The 23,206-nt window shown below is 32.7% G+C and overlaps 1 protein-coding gene across 1 annotated transcript in view; it reads right to left on the bottom strand.

Annotated features, from left to right (window-relative positions):
- LOC110035618 (nodal modulator 1-like) overlaps positions 1 to 7,149 on the bottom strand; it is a gene marked incomplete at its 3' end in the record, with an annotated part of 9,535 nt that extends 2,386 nt beyond the window's left edge. Inside the window, exons 1-2 of the mRNA XM_020739878.1 lie at positions 6,928 to 7,149; positions 6,726 to 6,791 (exon numbers count right to left, since the gene is read on the bottom strand). Coding sequence (XP_020595537.1) covers positions 6,726 to 6,791; positions 6,928 to 7,023 — 162 coding nt within the window. The remainder of the gene's footprint in view (positions 1 to 6,725; positions 6,792 to 6,927) is intronic.
- Positions 7,150 to 23,206: the final 16,057 nt, after the last annotated feature.

Raw genomic sequence — 23,206 nt, 5'->3', positions numbered from 1 at the left:
CTCTAGTATACATATCTTTAATGACTTGAATATAAGTCATATCAACACATTTCTTCTCAAAAACTCTCTGAAGGATATCTCTTGGAACCTTATCGTAAGCTTTTTCTAAATCAATAAAAATCAAATGTAGATTCTCCTTATTATCTCTGAACTTCTCCATCAAACTTCTCAATAAATGTATAGCTTCCATCGTAGACCTGTGTACAGCTTCCATTGTAGACCTGCCCAGCATAAATCCAAATTGATTATGAGAAATCTTTGTGATACGTCTTAACCTATAATCAATTACCCTCTCCCAAAATTTTAAAGTATGAAACATCAACTTAATTCCTCTATAATTTGCACACTCTTTTGCACCCCTTTATTCTTAAAAACGGGACCAAAATACTCTTCCTCCACTCCTCCTGCATCGTTTTAGTTTCTAAAATAATATTAAAGAATTTATTAAGCCAAGAAACTCCCAAATCTCCTAGACATTTCCATACTTCAATTGAGATATCATCAGGTCCTACAGACTTTCCACCCTTAGTTTTTTTTAAAGTCTCCTCAACTTCTTTTTTACTAATACGATGGTAAAAATGAAATGTTTTATTGTTATTAACGATATTAAGATCACTGAAGTCGATCGTATTTTAAAAAATTTCCTTAAAAAATTAATCAAAATAAGTCACCCACCTATGTTGAATATCTTTTTCTAAGAAAAGCACTTTTTAATTTTCATCTTTAATACGTTTTACTTTTCTTTTCTCTCTGTTTTGCTAGTTTATACATAAATTTTTCACCATCCTTAGTATCTAATCTATTATAAAGATCATTACAAGCCGAATTTTTAGTGTTACGTATTGTTCTTTTAGACTCCCTGCGGGTCTTTTAGTATTTTTCTCAGTTTTCTAAACTTTTACATTTAAACCAATTTTTATAACATAACTACTTATATTTTATGTTTTCTTGCATATTATTATTTCACCACCAACTATGTTTATTTAAAAAAAAATTTCTTTTGATTCTCCAAGTACATCTTTTGTTACTTGTTAGTATTATTTATTTTACAACTCTTCATCTTAAAATCTAGAACTAATAAACAATATTGGGTACTGAAATCTTCACTTGGAATGACCTTACAATTTTTACAATCTCGCCGATCTCTTCTTCTCATAAGAAAATAATCAATTTGTGTTTTATTAGATCCATTTTTATAAGTAATAAGATGATGCTCATTTCTTTTCTTGAATAAAGTATTAGTAAAAAAATCATATGCTAAAGTAAAATCAAAAATAGCTCTACATTATTCATTAGTCAGTCCAAAACCGTAGCCACCATGAATATTTCTAAAATCTTCTATCACTTTACCGACGTGTCCATTTAAATCTCGTTCAATAAAAATTCTTTCTTCAAGAGATATCATTTGTATTAAGTATTCTAAGTCATTCAACTTCTATTTGTATTGTCTTCTTGGTCATTCCAGAATTTTTCTTTAGAGCTTATATCTAAACCTACATGAAGAGCATAAGCACTTATAATATTAAAAGATAATCTTAAGGGTTATAATTTAATATCCAACTCTATTAATTTTTACAACATTATCTTTCAAACTCTTATCAATAATTACACCTACATCATTTCTAGTGCGACTCTTACCAGAATATATTATACTTCAATAACTCTGAAATAACCTTCGCGATTCCACTTCAATAACCCTGAAATAACACCGCAAAGGTTATTTTGGGGTTATTTCGAACTTATTGAAGTGAAACATATGGGTTACTCTTTAATAATCTTGAAATAACACCGAAATAACCTCCAAGGTGTTATTTCGGGGAGGTTATTTCAGGGTTATTAAAGTGGAACCACGGAGAATATTTTGGGGTTATTTAGAGGTTATTTTGGGATTATTGCAGAGTCTGCGGTTCCACTTTATATTTATTAGGCGACCCGATATAGTACACATTGTGGTATATTGTCGGGAGTCCGCACATAGAGCTACGTCCAGAGTTCAGATAGAAAATTTTTCCCAAAAAAAGAGTCCGTAAGCAACATAAAAGTCCAAATACTAAATATATCTAATGGGCCTAATAGATCAAGCCCACCATCCATGCATTCAATAGCCTGGTGTTTGCTCGACCAAATGTACGTGTTAGCCATATCTTTGGAAGTAACAAGCAACTGAGATTCTCTGAACGTGTTGACCCAGAAGGACCCCACGACTACCTTTGAAACACATCAACATTTATACGAGTTACTCTAAACGGGCTTGCCAAGCTCAAGTTTTCAATTGAGCTCCTCCAATCGAGCTCGCTCGCATTTCCTGAATACTCCTGCCAAACTTGTTGATGGATACCTAGCTACATCACCATGCTCGATGAATAGTTCTTCGAGACAAAACGAAGAGAATTCTAGTCCATTGGCATATATATAATCATTTATTAGTGACATGATATTCATGTCAAATATCTTATCAACGACGAGACTACTCAAGCTCTGTATTGTCTTAGCCAATAACATAGCTTTTTATTTTATTTATTAGACCGCTGCGCAAGCACATAGGCTCTATGGCATTTAAGTAAGAAGTAAAATAAAAGAAAAAAAAAAGAGGGGGGTTATAGCTTTCTCTCTAACACTCTCTTTCTTTTTTAGTTGAAGAAAAAGCGAAGAACTGAAATGGATTGCACTAGAGAATACATAACGTAACAAATGGATGCACTCGATAAGCAAATGAAAAAAAGGATAGAAGAAGTAAGACAGCAAGTATACATAACCAATTCCAGAGACCATTCGAGGAGTCGAACTGGATCGTCAAGATCGGTGGTGTAAAGACGGGAACAATAAAGAGGTCAGACACCAAGATATACCTCGAGCCAAAGCGAGGAGAGCCCTGGTTCCAATTTTAGAAGAAGATGATGATGATAATGACGTGTCGTACATCTCTGGAGAATAGACACCAGAGTCCTCAGATGATGAGGAAAGAAGAAGAAGAAGGAGAAGATTGTTGGTAAATGCATTTTCTAGAGAAATTGCTAAAGCAGAACTCCCCAGGAGGTTCAAAATCCCTTTCCAATATTCTTGCAAATGGAGGATTAATCATGTTGACCATGTAGCTTCTTTCAAATTAGCGGTCATCTGCTACAAATAAACGATGTCCTTAAATGTCTTTTAATCCTGCGTCCCCAAGGAATTCAATATCCTAAAAGAAGATGCAGCAAGCATGGAACTCATTTTCCAAATCCAGCAGGGAGATTTTTTAGTTGAAGAAAAAGCGAAGAACTGAAATGGATTGCACTAGAGAATACATAACGTAACAAATGGATGCACTCAAAGAGCAAATGAAAAAAAGGATAGAAGAAGTAAGACAGCAAGTATACATAACCAATTCCAGAGACCATTCGAGGAGTCGAACTGGATCGTCAAGATCGGTGGCGTAAAGACGGGAACAACAAAGAGGTCAGACACTAAGAGGAGATACCTCGAGCCAAAGTTCGAACGAATCGAACACGAACTCATTGACGAACCGAACACAAACTGTTCGCGAACAACGAGCTTTTTTGACAGCCCTAATCCTGACAATACTCAAGAAATCAACTCTACACTAGTTCAACAATTTGTCGGAAGGAGTCATCACTTTCTTCCAAAAATGTAAGCAGATGTTCGTAGTCCAATTCATCAAAGCTCAAAAGCCACAAAAAAACCTCTTTCAAATTAGCGGTCATCTGCTACAAATAAACGATGTTCTTAAATGTCTTTTAATCCTGACAATACTCAAGAAATAGACTCTACACTAGTTCAACAATTTGTCTGAAGGAGTCATCACTTTCTTCCAAAAATGTAAGCGGATGTTCGTAGTCCAATTCATCAGAGCTCAAAAGCCACAAAAAAGCTCTCAAGCTTTATCAAATATATGGCAAGCTCCATTTAAAAGCTTAAGGAGAATTATTATTAGATTCCAGCGTAACATGTTCCGCATCAAATTGAGTCTTTCGTCGCCCATGTAGCAGTAACGCAGGGTCTGTGCAAAGGTCCATTTTGATACACACTTGATTTGCCAAAACAAAAAATTTTAGCTGAACTTTTAGAGCTGGTCAATGACCAAATGTCGACTGAGGAATACAACTCTTTGTCGAACCCCTCTAAAATAAGAAAACCATAAGAGGAATTTCAAAAAAGAGACTCCCACAAGCATCAAGTGCTTGATGCATATTCATGCAAAAAGACTATCGAGATGCCCGAGAAGATATTCTCGACAGCAACATCAACCAGAGCGGCCTGATCGAAGGCTTATCATAAAAAGCCTGAGATGAAGCAAAAGATATCTCAGCCCTCCACGTTCAACCTTCCCAATTCTCAACATCCTCATTAATTGAATCATTGAGAATAGTCGCGGGAACAAGCTACCGATCAACATATTTCTCTGTAACAAAGCAACTAGAATGTCAAAAGCGTAGACTAACAAAAATTAAAAAATATATATGTAGAAAACCAATGCCTAACAACTACGACTCAACTCCGGGAGTGTTATCAGTCGATTAGAACATCAAAAACTCGTGCTCTAGTGATGAATTTCGAAAGAACAATCGCTGGTTCCTCAGGAATAAGATCTAAGACTAGCTGCATAAGCATTTTTTTTTGGATTAATTTCATTCAAATCGGCTTCCAAGGCCACATTTGGGGCTGGAGTACTCCCCATAGAACTGTCTGACAACCATTTCTCTTTGACTCCCATTTTCCTTCGAATCTTGGAAACCCTTAGAACACTTCCCTCTCTTCAGCATTCGTTGCACGATCGCTTTCAACTATTCTTCTGAATATCTTTTCTTTAGAGATATATCCCATTGAAACAGGATCAAAGTAATAATAGATTCTCGAGAATAAAAGAAATAAGTTCAAGAACGAAGCTTATTACTCGAAAAATTTCGCAAGGACTTGTAAAACTATTAAGAAAAGGGAATTAGCGTGGCAAACTTTTCTTATAACCACTAAAATTAACTCTATTGTTATTAATGTTACTTTCTTTCTAGTGTCAAGGTAACAGTCCATTAACAATCGTAGCAAATGTTTATGTAGGACCTACTTCAAATGATATGATAGTTATACTCTAACAACTCTAAAGAACTAACATCAACACACCTTCCATGAAAGGTTAAGCTTTAGATGCTCTATTTCACCATTCTTTAACACTGCATATCCCCAGTGACTCGAAAGAGTCGCACCGTCCATAAGAATCTATGTTCTCATCCAGGATAACTTGACAAGAAAAAAATCTACTATATCCCCTATGGATTATAACCATAAAATGAGTAGCTTCCACCACCTAAAACGTAAATGCTTCTGAATGAGAAAAAGTTCACAGTTACTAGATCAGGGCTACTCTCTGCAGGATTAGCTTCCAAGCCCCCACAGAAAATATAGTCCAAGCTGGGCAATAAACACTCGTGACTATTTTTCAAGGCATAGCAATAAAGTGTATTGGCGGTGGAAAGCACTATTTGAATTTAATATGAATAAACATGTCTCGGGACATACCCTGCAGAGCATGACACTTGTTGTGATCCTATCATCCTTCTAGTCATACATAGAGGTAACTTATCCTTTCATTCTTTTATTTTTCTCACAATATCAAATTGAAGAGCTAAGAGAATTGGAAAACTAAATATATATCCAAATATAATTTTTTTTAAGCAACAAAAAAGTTAAAATGCTAAATGGGTCTGATTGGCCTAATAGGCCAGATCAATCATACTTGTTAGCTGCACATTTGGAGATAGCAATTTATCGAGCTTTTTGCCACCCAAAAAGACCTCATGAGTACCTCTGAAACACGTCAGTATTTATGGGAGTTCCTCCAAACGGGCTTGCCAAGCTCAAATCATCAAGCTAGCTCCTCTAGTCGAGCTCACTCTCATTTCCCGAATCCTCCTAGCAAACTCATCGATAGCTACCTAGCTCGATGAATAATTTTTTGAGATAGAAGACAGAGAGCTCCAATCCATCGGCGTATATATAATCATTTATTAGTGGCATGATATCTAAGCCAAAGATCTTTTCAAAGGCAAGCATAATCAGGCTCCGTACTATATAGCCTACAACGTATCTTTGTATTTTATTACATAGACCTTTCCACGGGCACAAAGGCTCTGTAACGTATAAGTATGAAGTAAAAGAGAAGAAACACCTCATGAGTACCTCTGAAACACGTCAGTATTTATGTGAGTTCCTCCAAACGGGCTTGCCAAGCTCAAATCGTCAAGCTAGCTCCTCTAGTCGAGCTTACTCTCATTTTCTCATTTCCCGAATCCTCCTAGCAAACTCATCGATAGCTACCTAGCTCGATGAATAATTTTTTGAGATAGAAGACAGAGAGCTCCAATCCATCGGCGTATATATAATCATTTATTAGTGGCATGATATCTATGGCAAAGATCTTTTCAAAGGCAAGTATAATCAGGCTCCGTACTATATAGCCTACAACGTAGCTTTGTATTTTATTACATAAACCTTTGCACGGGCACATAGGCTCTGTAATGTATAAGTATGAAGTAAAAGAGAAGAAACCAAAAAAGGGTGACTCTAGTTCTATCTAAGGCTCTCTCTTTCTCAAAAAAAATCTCTCAGTTTCTTCTCACTACTCTCATAAGATTTCTCCCAGATTTTAAGGGTTCACGGCATCCCGAAGGGATTCAACACAAAACAAACAACCAAATAGAATAACAAAATTCTAAGGGAAATATACATACGGTAACATGCGAGTAATCCTGTTTCCGATCATAGGGTTTCCTTGACTTGATCAGCACTGAGCTTGCCTATCAACAGCAGAAACATTTAGCAAATCACGCGTCAAATTAGCATAATAAGTTTGGAAAGTGGCATCATCATGTTAAAAAGCCTATTATATCGTGAGCAAATAATGTAACAAGATTAAGGTGGAAGCGGGAGCACCTCAACGAAACCCCCACATCCATAGATGGACTCCGCCGTAGATAGGTGCGCCGAGAGAGCCAAAAGGAGGGAGAGCAAGAGATTTGCAAACGCCATTAACTTCAAATCGTGTACATGCGAAGACGTTCTGCAGAATAGACGAAATACGAGAATGGAGCGTTTGGGTCCCTTGCGGCTTCTTCTAGCCGGTAACCAGAACTCGAAAAACCCTACTTGATTTACATAAATTTTGATAGTTAAAATAGGAGTATTTTTTATATGATATGAAATATTAAAAAACAAAATTTAGGTGTTAGATATGTAAATTCATAAGAATGAAGTGGTATACATGTAAATGTTGCTAAAGATTTTAGTGCTATACATTCAAAATGTTTAATTGTTAGATATAAAATGCATATAAATTGTGTCATACATATGTTCATGACTCTAAAAGATATCATAATAGAAAGTCATGCCAATGTATAATGTCAAACTACTTTATCCTCTGTTCTAAGAAATATATCTGAAAAGTTATTGAAAATGTAATTATAATTTTTATTTGTAGATTATTTATTGGAACATCTCATAAAAGAAATTAGTTAGATTAACGATTTTTTTTTTAATTCTATCATTTGAATCTTGTAAGCTTCATCATAAGCAGTCATTCCTATTATGTATTTCGTAGCGAGGCCTGGCGAGGCGCACCACCCAAACTCAACTTTGCATCAAACAAAACCAATAGAAATTTGATCAAATGGGAAGTATTTTGTGAGAGAATTGGGTGTTTCTAGAGGCAAAATCAATTTTTATTTTGAGGGTGAGCAAACTAAAATGAGAAGGAATTACTTCCTTAAACCCTAAGCCCTAAACCCTAAACCCTAAATACAATCACAAAACTGACTATCTTATCATATAATAATAAATTTGATTTTTTTTTTTTTTTGCAAAGAATAATTTCAAATTAAAACTATTAGATAGAAATGATGAGAGCAAGATAAAATTATTTTATAACTTTCTTACTCCAAGTTTCCAACCCTTTAAAAGCAATATCATGAGTGATAAATATTTTTTTATTAATCCACAAAGCAAAAAGAAAAAAAAAACACAGATTTTGATGTATAAGGAGAAAAAAATTAGCTTGGCCCTTGCCATCCTATCCTGGTAAAATAGAATCTGGCAAAATATTTTCAATTTCATATATTTTTTTCTTAAACATGATTAAAGTAACTAATAATCTATGGTATTTGGACTATGGTCCAAAGCATTGCATTTTTGAGGAGTACAAACCAATACTTCTCAATGAACTTTAAATTATTGATCTTAATTACAAGTTTCTATAAGAGGAAAACAGAATGTGAAAAGAAAATCACGATAAATAAAAAACGGAACTTCAATGTGAATATGATGTCTCTTACAATAAATCTCTTTACTAGTCATTTTAATTGTCAGGCATTGGGCTTCGACATTAACTTTAATGGTGAGAGAGAAAGTGTGGTGCGGCCATACGGGCATCAATTGGCAGGCATTTGCTCTATGCATTGGCCTTCAAAGTCATGAGTGGGAGGCCTATTGGAGTGTTGTCGTGGTGGTCATTAGCATAGGAAGTGCGGGAGACACAAGAGATCAAGATGAGGGTAAATGGCCACACGGGTTACGTAATTCTTATTTTATGACTGAAAATTGCCCACCATGACTTATGTGTGGTTCCATTAATCAGTGTTTCACACTTTCTTTTTACCCAAGAATGAAAAGTATGAAAGAGCAAGGAAAGTTCAGACCCAAAGTCCCATATTTTCACTATGATAACTTCATAATCCAATCACAAAACTGGTCAAATATATAGATATATTGGTGATAAATAATAAATCATAAATGTTTTATTTTCTTGTATTATTACTTATTTAAATCATATTTAAACAACACTAAAAAATCATTTGACACTTGATTGAACTTTTCTTGAATGGTAGTCAATTATTGTTCAAATATTATTTGGATCATATTCAAATTTTACACTTCTCTTAAATTTACATAGGTATCGTTGTGTGCTAGACCTTGCACTCAAGACCTTATGTTTAGAGAAAGAGCTCACAATCATTATGCCAGGTGTTGCATGTATGTTTGTTCAGTGAGTTATGTTCATGAAAATTATATTTGAAATGTGTTAAAATTTTATATTTATTATATTTTTGTTGTACTAATTATTTATTTTGCTATAGAAAATATGCAATAACAACAAGTAGGAGAAGCCTAAAGAAAGTATTTGTAGCATCACGACACCTGATACATAGCACTGCAAAGCCTGTGTCACATTTTTAAGTCAGATGTTTTAGAGCTTAGCATCATAACATCATAAATCCAGTGCCGCAAAACTTATCATTAGTGTAGCAACACTGGAGGAGGGCATAATTGGAAGAAAGACCCAGAGCATGGCACTGTAGTGCCAAATTTCAACGTCAAAGTGCTAACATTCAAGCTTCAAAGCACTGATTTGTGAAGAAATATGTGCCTTAAACTCAAGCGTGATGCCACGATTCCATATTAGAGCACTACAATGTTAGTTTGTAGCATATCAATGCAATAGCCTAACATAAAATTTCATTTTAGGTTTCAGAGTGGCTCATGGGTGATTACAAAGTGATATGTAAGCAATTTTAATATTGGGGACACATAAAAAAATATTAAGAGTGTGTGAAGAGTGAGAGAGGAGAATTATTGCCTACTATCTAGTTTGATTAATATGTGTGAGTGTATACAAGAGTAAAAATTATGTAGAAAAGAGGAGAGCAAAATAATATTTGGTCTCAAAGAGCTAAACATAACTCTATCTTACTCACACTAGCCCAATTTCTACCTTTATTCTTGTAGTTTTGTTATTTTTGTAAATTATGTTTAGGAAATAAGTTTAATTGCTTTGAATTTGTGATTTGCTTAAAGACTTTATGTAAGATTGTGTTGAATGATATAAATAAAATGAAGAAACTTTATTTTGTTTCACATTGAACTTTATCTAAATGTGGTTTATCCATTTATGTTTTAAAATTTGCTTATATCTAGTTTTTTACAAAAATCTAATGAGAAAATATGATGGAATAATAAAATTTCTAAAAGCATGTGCATATAGGTATTGGATAATTGAAAACTAGTGAGGAATATATTGCATGAAAATCATTCACATTAATTAGGATAAGCATATCTCATTTAGTGATATGATGATTGAATTCTTTTAACTGTTGACTAAGATTAAGATATAGTTTTGTCCTTGATTAACAATTAATTTTGGAAAACATAATTTACATAAAGGGCTTTAAATAATAATAAATTCAAAGATCCACTTCATTTGAATAATTAAGTTTCATCTTAAAAGTTTTTATTTTTAAATAGATTTGTTAGATAAAACATAGATTAATAATTTTTGTACCTCATTAAATTAAGTAATCAATCGTTGTAGGAACGATATCCTATTTAATAGTTTATTACTTAAAATGACATGTGTTTAATATTTCGCTAACTTCTTTTGTTAGAAATCCAATAATTTAATAGTTTATTACTTAAAATGACATGTGTTTATTTCGCTAACTTCTTTTGTTAGAAATCCAATAGTTATTGATTGTCATTGTGATTATTACTCATATTACTATAACTACTATTTTATGGATGTTGTGTGCATAAGATAGACGATTGTGAACTTGTGCCTTTAAAACTAGAAATTTAAAAGGCTCATACAAAAATAAAACAATAAAAAGATGAAAAATCAAATAAAAAATATGGTAAATCTACCAATATTACCACATAAGGCTTTTATCAATTCATTGGCAGATGGAGTGCATCGTAATGTTAATAAACATATTATTCATGCTAATAAATTTGAACTCAAATAGGCTATACTTCAAATTGTCCAAAACACAGTATTTAAAAGTTCACCTTTATAACATCTTGAACCCGTATATAGTTTGTTTCTTATAAATATGTGTGACCTTTAAGTATAATGAACTCTGATTACATAATAAGACGAAGACTATTTCAATTTTCTTTTAGATCCAAAGCTAAAATACGATTGATATTTCCTCCCCAATAATTTATTACTATGTAAAATGTGTTAGCGCAAAAATTTTTAGCTAAATATTTTTTCTTAAGACTTGCAAACTTATAGACAATATAGGTTTATTCACTCAACTTAATAATGAGTCAATTTCTAAACCTTAGTAAAGGTTTAAGGAGTTATTGATCAAATATCCACACCATGTTCTTCTTGATTGGTTAATTATTTAACTTTTTATAGCATATTGTTAAGATCATTAAGTTTTGTTGAGTCGTCAAGAAATTTTTATCATCCAGCATGAATCTTGATGCTTTTTTTAGCAATAACATGCTAGGTTCAAATTAAAGATCATCGAGGGCCTCGATTTCATCAAGCTCATAATTAAACTAACTATCTTGATAAGATAAACCTAATAATACCAAAACTACTTCAATCTGGATCTAATCAAACCCGATTAAGGCATTAAAGCACATATAGAGGCTTTTGATTGTTAAATAAATGATCAAATGAACTCCAAATTTGATATATTTATAGTAAACTCGAGTGTCTCAATAAGAAGAATCCATCGAGCCCAAGAACACTCAATTCTAAGGTCATTAAAGCACCCAAATCATTAACAACCCCCTCTGATCAAGGGAGATCAATATCAGTCAATCGATCAAGTGATTGAGAAAGTTTCACCAAAAGACCAGAGTACCCCTCCCAAGCAGCTATAAATAAACCCACTCTATTCACTTTGAGGGGGAGGAGAAGAAGAGAATTTTCAAAGTGTGCATTGGATTGAAAACTCGGAGATAACTTACAGCCTTCATAGCCATCGATACCATCCTTCAACTTTTATACTAAGTTTAACAACTGCTGAGTATGCATATTGAAGGGGCACAACCATCTCAAAATCCATCAATTATACGTACATGGTTAAAACCCACTCCACACATTGAATTTCCTTCCCTTAAATCTGACATTGCTAGCTCTACACATCCATCTCATTTAGTCAAGCCTAGTAGCAAAACTCCAATAGGTGCAGAGAACGTGGCTTGACCTCATGTAATTTATGATGCATTACAATGTCCAGTGCAAGAAGAGTTTCCTCAAAGGGATAGAAGTTATTTATCAACTCAACATAGTTCTTGAGAGTCATGTTTGTTGGAAATGTCCGGCTAGAAAGCACTCCTCAATGCCCCTCATCATATGCAAGTTTCTCCTCAACTTATTCAAAAAGTTGACATCCTTAATATTTTATATATGGGTTGTTTTATATAAAAAGACTAGACTCGTGCAAACAACACCCCTATTGGGGGGCAAGAAATCAAAAATCAGTGACAAAAAGTTGACAAACACCATTCTTCAATATTGTTGCAATCACATTTTTAAAAAGATGTACAATCCATATAGACTTACACGCCATACTTGAGAAAAATAGAACATTTCTAGCAACTCATTTTGAGCTTAACTGGTCTAGAGGGACTTGATTCAGTCTCTTCTATAATAGGCTACAATCGTCGAGTGATTCCTATGCTTGACTAAACATCCTAAAAAAGGTAAAAAAAAATCCTTACTATATTATAATTGAACTCTTTTATAACAAGCTGTGGTTATTGAGTGATTGTTATGTGACATGCCTAAAAATATGTTACTTTTATATGTATATTTAATGTCTATTTTTAGTGATATTGTGCTTTAATGGAAGATATTTCTATGTTTTTGTTGCAGGTATAATAAGTTGAGCAATTAGAGCTAAAGAAGCAAAAATGAAGGAATTTGGAGTCAAAAAGATGTCATTTTGTAAAAGTTGGTCCGGCACCTAGGCACCTAGGCACCAGGATCTGGTGCTTAAGCTCCAGTTTATAAAAGAGTGGCGCCTAGGCGCCATAGTAAGGTGCCTAAGCGTTAAAAGCAGTTTTCTTCTTAAATTCATTGAATTTAAACGAATTTTGAAAGGGGGTGACTCTTGGAAATTTGGCCAAATACAATATAAGTGAAGGAGAGTGAAAGAGAAGATAGTTAAATACAATATAAGTGAAGGAGAGTGAAAGAGAAGAAAGTTTTTTAGAATTGTAAGAGAAGAGGGGAAGTGACAGATTTCTTCTTCAATACATTTCGAAGAGAGAATTGAGTGATATTGTAAGGAGAGAAAGTGATTCAAAGGAACTTCAAAAGTTTTGCTTTGGGAGGAGATTGAGATAAATAGTTTGTACGTTTACTTATTTTACTTGCTCTTGTTATGTAAAATTGTTTTTATATATAAATCCATATTTTGTTATATCTTCCTCATGAGATATGAGTAGTTTACTTTGTCTTTCTCACTGCAATGAAGAATAATCATGTGAAGAATTGAACTTGTTTAGAAGTGCTTTAATTTCATAATTGTGATGATTTAAACTTCAAACTTCATTTACCTAATAATCAATTTGACCATTTGTTAAGTTAAGATCTGTTGTAAAATATAATGATCCGAAAGAGTTATGCTTTCGTCAACTAAGTAAGAATCACAGTTGATCTCATGGATGAGAATGTAGTCAATGTGGTTAAGTGCAATTATATAGGAAAATAAGTTTTGATAGGTGTAAATTGGTGATTCTAGAATGACAGACTAGAATCTCCAATTTGATCCATAAGTTGTGAACCTAAGGCTAGATGTTAGCCTCTAGACGGAGGGATAGTGAGAACTCTAGAGTGAGAGCTAGTATCTTCCCAGCTTAACTAAGGATTTAGGAACTTGATTATAGATTAGCCAATGTTCTTTATGCACTTTTAAGAGGCTAAATAATAGCCTTGCTCCTCTTGGACATAATATAATATTTAAGTTTATAATAATTTTAATGATTCACTGATTATAATCTCATTGCAAGGGGAAAGATACTTCGTAAAATTTGAACTCTTCTTCTTAAAACTTAGTTTAGCGATTTTGGAATTTACTTTGAGTTTAGTGATAAGAGTAGTAGACATAATTTACGTTGTTTAAAAATGCAAATTTTGACCTTCATTCCTACTTAAGTTTTATGCAGTTTAAATAGAGTTTATTTGAGTTAGTATTACAAGATTTTCAAACTTTCCTGTGGGAACTATACTTAGGACTCCATCAGAGCTTTATATTACTTGAGAGATATGTTTACTTGCTTTATCATACTAGTAAATATTTGAAATTGATAAATAATACTTTAAATAGCTAGTAGTGGAAACTATAAGGACTTAAAGTAAAATTAAATAACCTGAAGTATATTATTGAAGTGGTTGCACACACTCGCACAGAAGTATATTATTGAAGTGGTTGCACACACCCGCACAAAGTTTTTGGCGTTGTTGTCGGGGAAGTAATAGAAAATTTCTTTTTAACTTGAGCTACAAGACTTATTTTATTTGAGCTGCAAGACTTATTTTAGGAAAACTTTAGTACAGTTAATATATATAAGTTCATGTTTGTGTGCTTATTTTAAACAAAATTTAAAATACAAAAAAATAAAATATATTTTTTAGTGATTTAGTTTAATTATATTTTATTTTATTTTATTTACCAAAATTTTATTTCTATATGCATAGTTTAGGATCTGAAGGAGTAGTGCTTTACAATTCAAAATTAGAACGAACTATAAGAAAAATTTAAAAACAAAAAGAACTTCACAATTTGAACGAAATGAAAAACAATTTAAATAATCAAAATATTGAAAATGATCATCAACATGTAATTGATGAGAATGTACAAAACCCATTAAGAGATTATGTTAATCCTACAGCAGATGAAATTCATCAAAGTATACAAACTCATTTTTTAGCTGCTAATTCATTTGAACTCAAACTTGTTATTATCCAAATGAAGCAAAATAATCAGTTTGGTGGAACACCATCTAAAGATCAAAATTTACATCTTGCTAGTTTTCTAAAATTGTGTGCTACATTTAAATATGACGGACTGTCAAATGGCGGTATCAGACTTGGACTTGTTCCTTTTTCTTTAAGGAATAAAGCTAATATGTGGTTAAACTCATTAGCACCTGGATCTATTAGAACTTGGGAAGATTTAGAACAGAAATTCCTTGTTAAGTATTTTCCACCATCAAAGACTGCTAAGCTTAGAAACGATATAAAATCTTTTTGTCAGTTTGAAGGGGAATCAATATACAAAGTTTGGGAACAATTTAAAGAACTCCTTAGGAAGTGTCCACATCATATTTTGCACGATTGGTTAATATTTCAAACATTTTATAATAGGTTAGTGGGATCTCTTAGATCTATCATTGATGCTGTTGTTTGTGGTTCATTAATGTCAAAATCATTTGATGAAGCATGTTTTTTAATTGAAAGGATGACTACTAATAATTTGTAATGACACTCTGAATGGGTAAATCTAAAGAGAGTAGCCAATGTTCATGTGCTGATATAATTTCTATTTTGGCTTTTCAAATTGTTGTAATATCAAGAATGTTAAACAAATTTGGAATTAATTTATCTCAAACACCCCCTGTGGTTGAGGAAAATTCATTGGGCCGAATAATAAATTCTCAATCATCATATGAGGCTTTAAATGCAATAAATAATCAACCTAACAACCCCTATTCTAATTATTACAACCGAGGTTGGAAAAATCACCCTAAACTTATTTGAAATAATAATTCTAGTGGTGTAAACCAACAATGGGAGAATAATTAAGCGAACTCAATGGGGAACTGGAACAACTAGGGAAGTACTAAGTATAGACCTACTTATCATCTAGGATTTAACCATAGCCAACAATTTAAGGAGAAGAAGTTATTTATAGAAGAAGTGGTGTTATAAATGAGTAATCAGTTAAAAATTCAGGGAGCTACATTTAGAAATATTGAGAATCAACTAGAACAAATTGCTAATGCACTTAGCAATAAGCCTCAGGGAACTCTTCCTAGTAATGTTGAAATTAATCCTAAAGACCAGAACAAAAAGCAAATTAAGGCTATCCAACTAATAAGTGAAAGAGAATTGGAGATTAAAGTTCAAAAAGAGATTGAAGTTGAGGAAGAGGGAAAGGAAATTAACAAGCCCGAGGAAAGTATTCCTCTGGACTTAGAGAATCCTATTTCTCTAATGAAGATCAATTTAGGAAAACAATTAACTTCATTTCCTCATAGACTTAGATGGAAAGGAAATTAACAAGCCCGAGGAAAGTATTCCTTTGGACTTAGAGAATCCTATTTCTACAATGAAGATCAATTTAGAAAAACAATTAACTTCATTTCCTCAGAGACTTAGATGACTTAGATAACAAAAGTTGGATAAACAATTTTCAAAGTTTCTGGAAAAATTTAAGAAACTGACCATTAACATTCCATTCACTGAAGCTTTAGAATAAATGTCAAGCTATGTAAAGTTTATGAAGGATATTCTTATTAGAAAAATTATGTTTACAGATAACAAGACTGTTGCACTTAGTGAGGTGTGTAGCACTATAATTTAAAAAAAGCTTCCTGAAAAACTTAAAGATCATGGTAGCTTTTTTATTCCATGTTCAATACAAGAGATATTTTTTAGGGGAGCTCTATGTGATTTGGGATCCGGTATTAACATTATGTCTCTATCTATTTTCAAAAGGTTAGGCTTAGGAGAGATTTCTCCCACTACTGTAACCCTTCATTTAACTGATCATTCAATCACTTATCTAAAAGGAGTTGTAGAAGACTTAATGGTAAAGGTGGATAGATTTATTTTCCCTGTGGATTTCATTGTGTTAGATATGGAGCATGATAAAGAAATTCTAATCCTATTAGGGAGGCCTTTTCTTGCCACTGAAAGAGCTATGATAGATGTACAAAAAGGTGAGTTAATCATGAGAGTCAATGACCAGGAAGTTACTTTTAATATATCAAAGTTAATGAAGTATCAAGCTAAGTGAAGAGATGATGGGTGTTTCAGAATGGAGATTAGCGATTATTTAAGTAACAACCATTTTAGAGAAAATTATGAAGAGAAAATTGGACGATAAGATTTAAAGTATGAATATGACTCTAAGTTACAAGATAAATCAATTGAAATAAGTAATGAGGATTTAAATTATGTTTAAGAAAGTTTTGAGCTACTGAACACTATGAAAATAGTGAAAATATTATTCTTTTAATTGAAACACCTCCAGAACTAGAGATGAAGGTAATTCCTACGCATTTAAAGTATGTCTTTCTAGGAAATTCATCCACATTTCCTGTTATATATTCTCATATTTGACTCAACTGCAAGAACAAAAATTAATGGAAACTTTAAGAAATTACAAGAAAGCCTTTGGAAGGACATTAGTTGATCTCAAAGGTATCAACCCTTCAATTTGCACGCACAAAATATTTAATGGAAGAAAATCATAAGCCTAGAGCTGATCCTAAAAGGAGTTTAAATCCTATAATGAAAGAAGTTGTTAAGAAAGAAATTTGAAAATGGTTAGATGACAGAATCATCTATCTTATTTTGAGCAGTGCTTAGGTTAGTCATATTCACTGTGTTCCTCAGAAAGGGGGAGTGACTGAGTTGTAAATGAACAAAATGAATTAATACTAACAAGACAATTCACTGGTTGACGAATATGTATTGACTATAGAAAATTAAATTTTGCCACTATGAAAGATCACTTTCCTGTACCTTTTCTGGACCAAATGTTGGATAGGCTAGTAGGGCACATATATTTCTGCTTTTTGGATGGATATACCAGTTATCACTAAATTTTTATTGCTCCTGAGAATCAAGAAAAGACAACATTTACAACTCCTCAGGGTACTTTTGCTTTTAGAAGAATGTCCTTTAGTTTATGTAATGCACCTGCAACATTTCAAAGATGCATGATGTCGATTTTTTGTGACTTAATTGAGAAAGAAATAGATGAATGATTTCTCAGTATTTGGATCCTCATTTGATTTATGTCTAGATAATTTAGCGAAAGTTCTAAAATGTTGTGAAGAGGTGATATAGTTCTAAATTGGGAGAAATATCATTTATGGTCGCAGAAGAAATTATACTTGGACATAAATTTTTTGAAAGTGGTATGAAAGTGGATCCTGCAAAAATATAAGTTATTGATAAAAACTACCACCTCCTACTACTGTGAGAGGGGTTAGAAGTTTCTTAGGACATGATGGTTTTTAGAGACGATATATTAAAGATTTTTGAAAAAAAAACTAAGCCTTTGTGCCAACTTTTAAAAAAAGATGCAAATTTTGATTTTAAATAAGAGTGCTTAAATTCTTTTGAATTATTAAAATAAAAATTAATCATTGCTCCAATTATAGTTTCATCTGATTGGGGAGACCATTTGAGTTGATGTGTGATGCGCAATTGAGGCAGTTTTAGGGTAAAAGTATGACAAGGGCAAAAGCAGTTTTAGGGCAAAAGTATGACAAGATTTTTAAAGTTATATACTATGCTAGTAAAACTCTTAATGAAGCTTAAATTAATTATAACATTACTAAGAAGGAGTTATTAGCAATATTATATGCCTTTGATAATATCAAATTATATCTCATTGAAATTAGGTCTCATCATATAGGAATTAAATGTATTGTGCATACAGATCACAATCATTCTGATATAAAATATTTAATGATGAAGAAGGATGCAAAACCACGATTAATTAGATGGATCCTTCTAATACAAGAATTTGATTTTGAAGTAGTACAAAGGAAGGGATTTGATAATTAAATAGTTGATCATTTATCTAGGCTGGAGCAGGGAAATAGATTCAATCTTGAAAATGAAATTAACGAACATTTTATTGTGGAGAAGTTATAAGCTGTTAATGAGTGGTGTGTACTGTAGTTTGCCGACATGATTAATTTCATCATGAGAGATCTTATACTCTATGAATTGACATACCAATAACAGAAGAAATTTGTACACGATGCAAAATTTTACTTTTGGGATGACCCATATTTATATAAGCAAGTAAGAATCAAGTTATTAGGAGATTTGCACCTTATGAAGTTACCCAAAAAAATTATTAAAAAATGTCATGATTCTGATTTTGGGGAACAATTTAGAGTTGATAGAACTGCATATAAGATTTTACAATCTGGATTTTATTAGTCTACTTTATTTAAGGATGTTAATACTTATGTAAAAACATCTGATCGTTGTAGCATGTAGACAATATTTTGAAAAAGAATGAAATGCCCCTAAATTTTACGTTGGAAGTTGAAATTTTGATAGATCTTTGATGTTTGGGGATTAGAGTTTATGGGACCATTTATACCATCTTTCAGAAACTTATATATTTTAATTGCAGTGGACGGACTATGTTTCAAAATGAATTGAAGCAATTGCTTTACCTCACTATGATGCTCAGTGTTGTAAAATTGTTAAACAAAATATTTTTACTAGATTTAGAATATCGAGAGTAATCATTACTGATGGGGGAAGTCATTTTAGGAATAATATAATTGAAACATTAATTGAAAAATATGGTATTAAACATCAGATTGCCAATACTTATCATCCTTAGACCAGTGGTCTAGCAAAATTTTCCAACCGTGAAATTAAAAGTATCTTGGAAAAGACTATAAATCCTAATAGAATAAACTGATATGTTAGATTGGATACTACATTATAGACCTATAAAATAACATACAAATCTCATATATGAATGTCCCCATATAGACTAATTTTTGGAAAGACTTGTCACTTATCAGTGGAACTGGAGCATAAACCTAATTGGGCTATTAAGGAATTTAATTTTAATTTGTAAGATGCTGGTGAGAAATGATTATTGCAGTTAAATGAGCTCAAGGAGATTAGAAATGAATCTTATGATGAATCTTATGAAAATGCTAAATGAATCTTATGAAAATGCTAAAATTTATAAAGAAGAAATGAAAAATTGGCATGATTGGAAGATATTTAAAAAAAGTTTTTGAACCTAGACAAGAAGTTTTATTGTATAATACAAGATTGAAATTATTTCTCAAAAAACTTAATTCTAATTGGATGGAGTCATTTATTGTGATGAAAGTCTACCCATATGGTGTTGTGGATATTAAAAGTCCAAAAACTAAAAAAATATTTAAAGTGAACGATCATAGACTGAAACCTTACTTTGATAGAAACAAACCTATCTTTAATGAAGCCTGAATGTTAGATCAACCAGAGTAAAGATTGGATATGTCAGGCTGACGACGTTAAACCAAGCACATTATGAGAAGCAACCCATAATTATCAGTGTAGTTTGATTTAAATTTGTTTTTGTTTAGTCATGTGGTTTGGGTGAATTTTATGTGCAGTGGAGACCTACATGTTGAGAAGGCGCATAAAACACTTTTATTAATGATCTAAAGGGCGTTAGGAGTATTATTTGGATCTTAGGAGAGGCGGTGCAAAATTGTGCATTGGCGCTTAGGCTCCAAAAACTTGCGCCTAAGCTCCACATCACAGAGTGCCTGGCACCTAAGCGCCCAGATTTGGCGCCTAGGCGCCACAGTTTTAAAACTGCACAAACCTCTCCTTTTGACAGTGTTTAAACAAATTTTTCCTATTAAATTCCTATAACCTTTCATTTGGGGTCAATTATAATCATCTAAGATGGAGAGGATCCACCATTTCTTGATCTCACGTCTTCTATCTACAAATAAAGCACCAAGTCTTGGAATCTTCGATAGAAAGATGTTCATTAGTGAGGTTGAGTAGAAGTTATATGATAAATCTCCTGTGAAGAAAGATTGTCTTGATCTCACGTCTTCTATCTACAAATAAAGCACAAGTCTTGGAATCTTCGATATAAAGATGTTCATTAGTGAGGTTGAGCAGAAGTTATATGATAAATCTTCTGTGAAGAAAGATTTATTAAGGAGAGAGGTTTCATTAGTCCATTGGACTTGTGGAGGAGATAATCGAGTAGAGGCTTTGGTAAGTACTTTGTTACACTACTACTGCTGTTGTTATCTCTGTCGTAAATGAATTTTATGCTAATCTTTATAGGATTAACCTGGTATTTGTTTTCGTTCGAGGCAAGTTGGTACCTTTCACTCTTTCAAAAATTATTGAGTTGTTCTTAATGGAGAGTGTTCCAATTTATTATTATGTCAACTTTTCTCCCATTAGAGACAATCTAAATGAAGTATTTACATTCTTGACCGATGGCGAGGAAACCTGGGAAATGAGAAATGACTTCAAGGTTAGTTTTCCTACTTTGATGTTAAATTCATCCTCAAAGCCTTGGCATTTTGTCATTTCAGCCAAGTTACTTCATACCACGAAACTCAGTGAAGTAACAAAAGAGAGCGCTATCCACAATTATTGAATTCAAAGGGAGACCAATTGATGTGGGGGCTCTAATCCTTAGATCCATTTTTGGCTTAGCACTAAATGTATATACTATTGGATTGGGACATCCACTACCATATTTTTACTATGTAGCCAAGCTCAAGTTCCTTACGAGAATTGGGAAAATATGCTTCTTCCTTGGAATCCCATGGACCAGTCTATTATGAGTTATGACTGCATATATATTATAGTGACGCATTGTGAAAATGCTTACATAGATCAGTCTTCTCAAAATTCAACATCATTTTCATGACCCCAACTACCTGATAACCTTGCTATTATCTTAAAGAAGATTAACAGGTTGGAAAAGGAGATGGTTATTAATCTGAATAGGATTAATAACCTCTCTGATTAGTTAGACCATTTGAATTGGCAGATCAAACAACATCAAATCATACTGCAATCAGATCATACTGCACATATTGAAGAAGCAGAGGTACGATGTTTAAGAGAAACAATTGGATCTAGGATGATTCAATAGACAAATTTCCTTACTATCCTTTCTATAACTTGTATGTGCATCACCAATTGATGGGCAATTTTAGAGAGGAGGACAGTGTTGTGGATGAAAACATGTAGTGGCTCAGAAGTACTAAATTCAAATTTATAAGAGCTTTTCTGTGTGGTTTTCAAATTTTATTATTAAATGTCTTCAAGTCTGTGTAGTATTTGATTATTAGTTTGCAGGTCCAGTTTTTTTTTGGTGTGATTAAGACGTTTTATTAAATGTCTAGTTATCAGTGTGTTTGCTTATTTAATTGTTCGAATTTATATATAAAAGTGAGTTATTTATTATTTGTAAAATTTGAAAGTCGAATTTATATATAAAAGTGAGTTATTTATTATTTCTAAAATTTGAAAGTTGGAAGATGCTTGATTATGAAAATCAAGTTGAATTGGACTAATTAAAATTCGAAGAGCCTTGGTGTTCTGTGCTTTTTATCAAAATATTTAAAGAAAATACATGGAAAATTGAAATTTTCAAATGAAAAGTGAAGCTCTTACCCAAAGATGATGAATTCCAAAGCTTTTGATCCAAAAATCTTCTCAATAAGCAAGGTAGGAGAAGCCCTAGGGTGTAAATTTGCATAACATAGTGGAGAAGACAAAGTCCATCAAAAGAAATGGAGTGAACCGTTCCAAAATTTGGGTTTTAGTACATTTTAGCTGGTTCGGCGCCTAGGCGCCAGTTTGGGCTCTTAGGCACTAGTGCTCGACCATACAGATTTTGAAACTTTTATCATTTTCAAAAGAGCACAATAAACCTAAGATTTTCAAACTCTAATATGTTAGATTCAACAACCATATCGACAGTTAATTGGTTCCTTCATCTCTCTAATATTCATGTGCACAACCACTAGATTATTAAATTCAAATTCATTCCAATCATTCCAGTACAATAACACCAAATTTTGACAACACAAGCATGGCACTATTTCATTATCATAAGCATAAGTTCAATACAACCAGACATAACATTGATTCAATAAGAACAATTAAGTAGATACGAACATAATACAAATTTTGTTGTATTATAGTCACTTTAAGTTCAAAGTCGACGCACAACACATAAACACAACAAAAGCATCAGATTTTACATAATCTTCCAAGCACTAATAATTATGAATGCTATTGTCATCCACCTTTTCACCCTTTGGAATTTGACGATCAAATAAGTGGTAAAAAGGATCACGAGGAAAATCTTTTGCAACTTTCTCTCCTATCCATTGGTTATCTTGATACATCCTTGCCTGATACTCCTGGAAGCATGCCATGTGATTGAACTGTTGTCTGAATTGCTATTCTAGATGTTTGTATTGGTAATACATCTTGCTTAACTTGGAATGCAGATTTGCCAACTCCTCAATATTCACAAGTTTCTCTGTTACTCCTTCCAAGTTTAGCGCAAGGAATCCATTGAAGTATGCTTAGGCATCCTTATGTATCAACTTCTTTTCATCCAACTTACCAATGCTCTTACTCTCCATGGACCTTGAAGCA

The sequence above is a fragment of the Phalaenopsis equestris genome, unplaced genomic scaffold (genome assembly GCF_001263595.1).
Source record: "Phalaenopsis equestris unplaced genomic scaffold, ASM126359v1 Scaffold198580, whole genome shotgun sequence".
Lineage (NCBI taxonomy): Eukaryota > Viridiplantae > Streptophyta > Magnoliopsida > Asparagales > Orchidaceae > Phalaenopsis > Phalaenopsis equestris.
The sequence above is the reverse complement of the archived record's forward strand: the minus strand, read 5'-3'. Positions and strand labels throughout refer to the sequence as shown.